Raw genomic sequence first — 7,800 nt, 5'->3', positions numbered from 1 at the left:
ACCACCTCTCAGGCCTCAATCCCCTTCTCAGCCCTGCCAAAACCTACCCCCAAGTAGTCCTCAGAAACTAGCCCTCCACCTTCCCTCAAGCTTGGTTTAGCCTAAGGACCTCTACACCTGTTACTTCTACTCAGCGAGCTCTCCCTCTAATCTTACCCTTCTAATCTCAGCTCAGATGCTACCTCCACAAAAGACCCTCCCAGACAACCCTATAAAAAGCTGTCTCCTAGCCTCAATCCTCTCTATTACAACACAACTTCTTTCATAGAACTTAAGTGATATATAAAAATATTTATTTTCTCTCCAAATTAAATTGCAAACCTCATGAAGGACTCTGAACATCATCTGATATCAACACATTTATCAGCTGCCTGAATCTGAACCCATATATATTCTGTCTTCTCTCTTGATATGATGAAGGAATACCCTATATGTATCCCTGATCAGTGCCTTCTCACCAAATCAAGGACATCACTCCAGCAATTATCTCCTGCCTTTATTGCGTTTTCAATTTCCCCCTTTATACTGAATCATTCCCATCAGCACGAAAACATGCTATAGTTTATCTTATATCGAAAAAAAAAATTTTTTTTGCTTCTTATCCTTCAATTACCATTTCTCTACTGTGTTATCACTCCTCTCCAAAAAACTCTCAAAGTAGTTGTCTATACCGTCTATACTCATTATAACATTTTTCTCTCTTTCCATTTTTTCTTGTACCCTCTTAGTTGTGCTTTTATTCCAACTACTCCACTGGAATGATTCTAATCAAAATCATCGAAGACTTCCCCTTTGACAAATTCGATGGTTATTTCTTAGTTCTCATTATACTCAGCCAATCGGGAGCATCTGACCCAGTTGAGCACTCTTTCTCCCTATTTTATAGTCTTTCTTCACCTGATTTCTAGAATACTGCTGTCTACGTTCCCCCTTAGTCACTGGGGACTCCTTCTCAATCTGCTTGATGTTTCATCCACACCTTCCTGACTTCAAGATACCAGAGTAGTGCAGGGTTCATTCCTTAGAATTCTTCTCTTCTCTATCTCTAAATGCCATCAACATGCCAATTGACTACTAAGTTTATACCTGTTTTCTAAATCCTATATTCATGCTTGCTACCACCAACTATTTCCTTAGTAAATTAAGCCAGGAACATTGTCTTATTTCATGGTTATACTCAGAAACTAAAATAATGCTTGATATAACATTCAATACTTATCTTTTAAGTTTATTGATATTGTTAAACTAAATATCGCTGTGAGAAAATTGAAAAGATAGATGACAGTCATTTTTCAAGTAGTTGCTTCTTTTGATACAAGCCAATGGCATAACAGAAGGCAATTCAAGACATTGTTTTCCAAGCTCGCAGTGGTCAGGTGGTCTGGGTTATTCCAGACCTGAGAATTGGAACATTCAAAGAAAGTAATGGATTACATTTCATTCAGGGAATCTTTGAAAATCTGTTCTCATTCTCAAACCATTAATAATATTTGGACAACAGAAATGTCAGGGACATACTCTTAAGAAAGAATATGGACTAAAAGAATTCTGTGCTGCCAATTCAGAGCAAAACTAGATACAATCAGTTGAGTGAAGATTAAGGTTGCCACTGTCTTAAAAAGTTAAGAAGCCTAAAAAGGACAAACAAAACAAGGATCTAGTCTAAGTTTCTTTGAACAAGAAAATAATAAATAAATGATTGATTCCCCAAGAGTCCAGGCCATACTATTGAGCAAAAGCAGCAAGATACAAAATGAGTATATACTACATGTTTCCACTTAAGTCAAGTTAAAATGGGACATGAGGGAACTTTCAGAAGTGATGGAAATTATGGTTATGTTGATTTGAATGATGGTTATACATGCATATATTTTTCAAAACTCAAACTATAGACTTAAGACCTTTACGTTTTAAATTGAGTTATACTTTATATTCATATAAACAAATAAAAATGTCCTGCAATGAGTGTTCTGCAGAAGGTGGGAGAGTAGGAAAGATAAAACAAATTTCTTTATTGCAGAATCTCTCACTGACCTTATGCTAATGTGCACTGTGGGTCTCTAAGAGGAGGCTATAGGATATTCCATATGTAATTGTTCAAGAAATTTTTTTTTCTCACATATAATAAGGCATTAATGTTTCAAAACCAATAACTTCAGCCTGGAAAAATTTCAAGCAAAGGCTATAAATGCCACTGCAGTCATTTAACAAAAAGTCAATGTCTAATTTTAAGCAATAATTTTCTAGTGAATCCTCCAGAATAAACTAGTTGCAGAATATGTCCCTATAGAAGATCCATTAAGTACTGGACCCAAAATAATAAATTTCATTTTGGAGTTGCTGACTTTAAATTCAGTTGTCTGCTGAAGAACCACATGTTTATAACAAAAAGCATTCATCAATATATATAATACCTATCTTTCTCTTTTCTATAAAATATGCAACTCATCCAGAGATGGTATCAAGCTATTAAAACATAAAAAATATATAGGTCTTAGATCGGCTCCCCCAGGAAGGTTTATTGGAGATAGCTCCAGATCAGCACCTGCAGGAGAGTTAGGGAACCAGGACTAGGCAGCGGTAGGAGTTTAACTGTGAAGCAGTCACAACAAAGGCCTCAGCGGACCACATGAGAAGTTCTGAGAAGTTCTGGAACCCAGGTGGCCCTTCAGGTTTTTCCAGTCTGAGGCAAGGGGAGAAGACTCTATATCCTCACAACAGACTACTCATTTTATGCTGGCTACATAAAATGGAAAGGGGCATAGGAAAGGGTCATGATTATGGGAAAGGTGGCCTCTTTAGCTGAGGGTAATTTTCACAGGGAGAATCAGCTGAGAGCCATCAGCCAACATCACTTACAGCTGCGGGGGAGAATGAGCACCTCAATTCTGAAGGGAAAGCTGGGCTGAACACCACAGTGTCCACTACAGCAGCTAATACATAATCTTCTTTCACCAAGTTCAAAAGGGGGACCTGGCCTCCAAGAAACCGTTTCTACCAAATCTCATGCCATTAACAGACAAGCTCTAAGTATCAGTAACCAAGGGCCTAGATTTTGCCTATATTGCTTTGTCAGTAACAATTCATAAAACTTCAATAAAAACTGCAAATAATCTTAGATGGTTACTAAAAATTTATTTCACAATATAAACCATATACCAAGAAGCTCATTGACTAGCTTTGCCGTGACTGGAAATCTAGCTGTTCTTCATGAAGAACAATGGCCTGAGAACATCAGATGTCTCTAAGAAGAAGTACCACACAGCAATCCATTAAAAAAATTAACATCAAATAGCTTTAGAGTAACTTTTTAATACTGGAGTTTTTAAAATCACATTTCCCCTTGCTTTTTTAAATAAAATTCAATTAGTATCCCATTGGACAAATTAATGAAAGAGTTTGAGATTCTAGATTTCTCATTGATTCTGACAAACATTCAGAGCATCCTATAAGCCAGACGTGAGCTAAACATTTACATGCATTATGTCATTTTAGCTTCACTACAACCTTATGAGGGAGGTACTACTATTATTCCATTTATAGGTAAGAATACTCAAGCCTTAAAGAAAGCAACCAGATTGTCCAGGGTTCTACTGCTTATGAGTTTACAGAGCTGGGATTCAAAACTAAGGAATTATGATCCCAAAGCCTGTGATCCCAGCTGCCTGCTCTAAGTTGCGTAGTGCTCACTACCCTTCTCCAAGGAGGGGGAATGCAGAGGGACAGGAAGATGGCAGAAAGGGCAGTGAAGAAGAAACTCATGCCCCAGCCCAGGAGACACATGATGTAGCCCTTATCCGAAGAAGGATGAGTCATGGGCTGGAAAAGAAAAGAGTTGAGAAATATGTATACAGAAATGGCACTGGAAACTAAGGAAGATCTGGCACTGAGAATGAAGAGACATATGCGACAGCCACCTGTCTAAAGAGATGGTGATCCAGTTAACCTAGAGATATGTTGGAGATAAGCACTGAGAAGTGGGCAGGGGAATGGACACATGAAAACTGATACCGAGGTCAAGGTCTCCTAGGCCACTGATGGACAGTCCAGTGGACAGCTGGACATATAGGTCAGGAGCTAAGGAAAATAATCTGCTAAGGAGGTAAAGATTTGACCACAAAAATGTTGAAGGCATGAGAATAGTTGAATTTGTCTAGAGAGAATGTAAAGAGTTAAAAGAGAAGATGATGATGGACAGAAACTTAGAAAAACTCAACTACTCCGGAAAAAAAAAATGTATTTTCTCATCTGTAAAAATAAGGAGCTATGCATGTGTGTGTATACACATCCATATATATATATATATATATATATATATATATATATATATATATATATAAACATATATATATATATGTTTCTCTCTTATTTAGAAACCTGAGAAGGGGCTTTCTTACAACAGGCTGTCTTTAGTGTTATCTCTGAACAACCAACTTACTCTCTTCCACATATGAGGTTTTGAATTACTTCTAGGAGGTATATTTCTGCTGAAGAAAATAAGATAGTTGAATGGTGTATGTATTTAATAATAAATTAAAATAGTACTAATAGTTTCAGAGTTATTGGCCAAGATCCATTTGGCCACTCTGAGCTCAAGTCACCAATGTCAGTAATTCCACTTCGGGCATAAACAATGTAGGCTTTGGACAGAGGCGCCTTGGTTACAGGAAACATTTTCCTAGGATATAACATTCTCAAGCCTTTTTATGTTCTCCCTTCACCCTAATAAATATCCCAGTGAAGCTTACCTGCCTTAGGAATCTGTACAAAAGGCGATTTCTCCAGCTCTTTTTTAAACAAAGGAAAACTTCCCAATGTTAACATGTAGCAAAAAGAGAAAAACAGCCTGTTCAATCCATCTTCCTGGTTGTTGCTACCTAGCAGCTTATGACACACAGATAGAGGGAGGTCTGACGATGTGAATGAGACAGCCCGAGAGCTAGTCCATTCCCGTGGAAACCACGTGTCCCTCGGTGCAGGCAGCTCTTCCTACTTTGCTGTGCGATTTCTTTTGTGTGACTTTGAGAGGGGCTTGTGAATGATTTCTAAATGTGTGCCTTGCCGAGGCTAGCTGCCCAGGGAGGGAGTGACCCAGCTGAGGGGGGTACAGAGGAAGCCAGTGCCGGCAATGGCTCAACATGCAGTTTTTGAAGTCAGCAAAGCAGAAATCAAATTATTATCATGTTATGCCGGTGGAAGCTCAAGGAGAAGGGTCTCTACACCAGCTTAATTATTATGAGAGATGCAGGCAAGTTTCGGAACAGCAGTGAGTCTAATGTGTGGACCCCGAAGACAAATGTAAGTCTCATATTCTCATACTATATTTTATTGCTGTGTAATTTTCTTTCTGCCTTGAAATCATGCTTGGCCAAAATGTAATCATTTCACAGTGAGAATTTCTAGTGTGGAAAGTTGTTAATCTTTGCTTAAGACTTTTTTTTTTATTAACTGAGAAACATAATACAAGCTGAAATTCCCAACAGCAGCTGTAGCAATTCAGCCAAAGACTGACTGAGAACTATAACCCAAAGTACATCCAATTACTATGGGATTAACACTGGATGTATTTTTAATTGACTTTCTTAATGTAGAAGGCATACAGCCCCACTGTTTTGGATTGCATGCTATTTTAATACTGCTGTGGCTAACCTAGTGTGATCAGCATAACCAACAGACTGAGATAAAGCTAAACAAGATTCCTAGTAGTTACAAAACTTTTCCTTTTTGGCCAGGATCACATTTTTCTCCTCGAATGCTCAAAACTCTGCACCCTCTATGCTAAAAGTTCATTCTGCTTTTTGACCTTGCTTTGGGAAAAAAATGAAACCTAAGAGAGGACTCTACTAAAATTGTGAAGGAAGGAAATATAAAGAGCCACTGCAGTTCTTTAACTACTATTATAATAATGAGAGAAAAAAGCCAACTGAAGGAGCCCAGCAGGTACACCAGCTTCAGTGTGACAGAGTGTGGGGACATAAAGATGGATGGTGAGCAGAACCTATAACTTGTTAGTTTTTCGACACTTCATCTGCTACAAATTCTGGCTTAGAAATGGATGTTCTTTGTGAAGAAAACATTTCTTTGAGTTCAAGTACGAACTCCTTAATGCAAGTAAATGATGACACAAGGCTCTACAATAACGACTTTAACTCCAGAGAAGCTAACACTTCGGATGCATTTAACTGGACAGTGGACTCAGAAAATAGAACCAACCTTTCCTGTGAGGGCTGTCTCTCACCACCATGCTTCTCCTTACTTCATCTCCAGGAAAAAAACTGGTCTGCTTTGTTGACAGCTGTAGTGATTATTCTAACCATTGCTGGAAACATACTCGTCATCATGGCAGTGTCTCTAGAGAAAAAGCTGCAGAACGCCACCAACTATTTCCTGATGTCACTTGCCATAGCTGATATGCTGCTGGGTTTCCTTGTCATGCCCGTGTCCATGCTAACCATCCTATATGGTGAGTGGTGTTAGTTTCCCAAATGTACCCACTAGTAATAAAGAGCATGTGCATGTCATTTGCAGATGAGCGGGGGCTCAGGGGACAAAGTAAAGACAAAGCTTTGTTAATAGACAAGTGTCTACCATGTTACACTAGTTACTTAAACTTTACTCTTAAAATGGGGTTGCACATAAAAAAACAGGCAACCTATTATCTGTGATCATTAGAGAATTTTGTGCTTTGAAACGTACATTTTACGTAGAAATGATTATAAATGCCCTCGATACGGTCATAAAGCAATAACTTATCTTGATTTTCACTCCATATTCCCAAATATTCCAGCCTTCAGGACAGAACAGTTTTCTTTTTGTTATACAGTTTTCAGCACTTCTAATAGAATGGTAAAACCTTCCCAATTACTTTAGAACGTTTGCTGAGAAAACTTTAGCGGTGTGGTGCGTTAAATGTTAAAATATGCAGTCCCCATTAGAATAAATGAATTACTCCAGTTTTAATTGTTCCCTGCCCAGAGAAGCTAATTGAGAAGTGTGACTTTGAATTACACCCTCAATCCTTTAGAAATGCACATGCAGAAATTCCTCCAGTCTGGTGTAGAGGAGGGTGGAAAACAAATGGGAAGAGATTAATCATGCTTTCTTCTCAGCAGAGTTTTGAAAGAGTCAAATCTCTCAGCAAGTCAGCAAACACTGGGGCGACTTCAGCTGGGAGCAGAATGTGATATTCTTTCCAAATTATGAGTAATACACCCAGATTTGTCCTTTTAAAGAAAGAAAGAGAATATCGAGACTGCTGACACAGGCACATCAGCAGTCACCCAGAACTAGTAATAGGTTATGAGCGCTGTCTTTAAAAGGGGATTTTCTGGCCAAATCTTAGGGGCTAAAAAATAAATAAATAAATACCAACCGAACCCTGAGAATTGGGAAGAGGAAAGATGAGAAATGCAGAGCAGGCGCCGATTTGCTGCACAGGGTCAGTAATGCTCTTTGCAAAACCAGTACCCCAGCCCCCCGCCCCTTCCTCGCTCAACTACTCAAATGTCACACCCAGATGATTTCATTAAATTGCCTGTCATTTCCCAGACGTTCTGGAGAGGTCTTCGCTTCCTAAAACCCCACCCTGCTCAAAGGCAGACTCCAGGAGTCGGGGATGACGCTCACAGGGCCTGTCAGGGAACATAAACCGCGGAGCAAGGGTGGGGATGACCCCAAGCGGCAGGTGCGGGGCAGGCACCAGCTAGCTGGGTTAGAAAGCAGGGACGCGCCCCCTGGCGGCAGCCTCTCCACGCACAGCCGGTCCCTGCTCCCCAGCTGAATCCCTCCCCGGACTGGCGA

The 7,800-nt window shown here is 39.4% G+C and overlaps 1 protein-coding gene across 3 annotated transcripts in view; it reads left to right on the top strand.

The window, feature by feature from the left end:
• Positions 1-4,951: 4,951 nt before the first annotated feature.
• Positions 4,952-7,800, top strand: part of HTR2A (5-hydroxytryptamine receptor 2A) — a 64,962-nt gene continuing 62,113 nt past the window's right edge. Inside the window, exons 1-2 of one of the 3 annotated variants that reach the window (XM_039839344.1) lie at positions 4,952-5,298; positions 6,268-6,463. In XM_039839344.1, coding sequence (XP_039695278.1) covers positions 5,182-5,298; positions 6,268-6,463 — 313 coding nt within the window. In that variant the 5' untranslated portion in view covers positions 4,952-5,181. Of the gene's footprint in view, positions 5,299-5,732; positions 6,464-7,800 lie in introns of all 3 variants that reach the window. The other 2 variants (XM_039839343.1, XM_039839345.1) reach the window with 2 other exon arrangements.

This window comes from Pteropus medius, unplaced genomic scaffold, assembly GCF_902729225.1.
Source record: "Pteropus medius unplaced genomic scaffold, Ma_sr-lr_union100, whole genome shotgun sequence".
NCBI classification, from domain to species: Eukaryota; Metazoa; Chordata; class Mammalia; order Chiroptera; family Pteropodidae; genus Pteropus; species Pteropus medius.
This window is presented reverse-complemented; position numbering and strand designations above follow the sequence as displayed.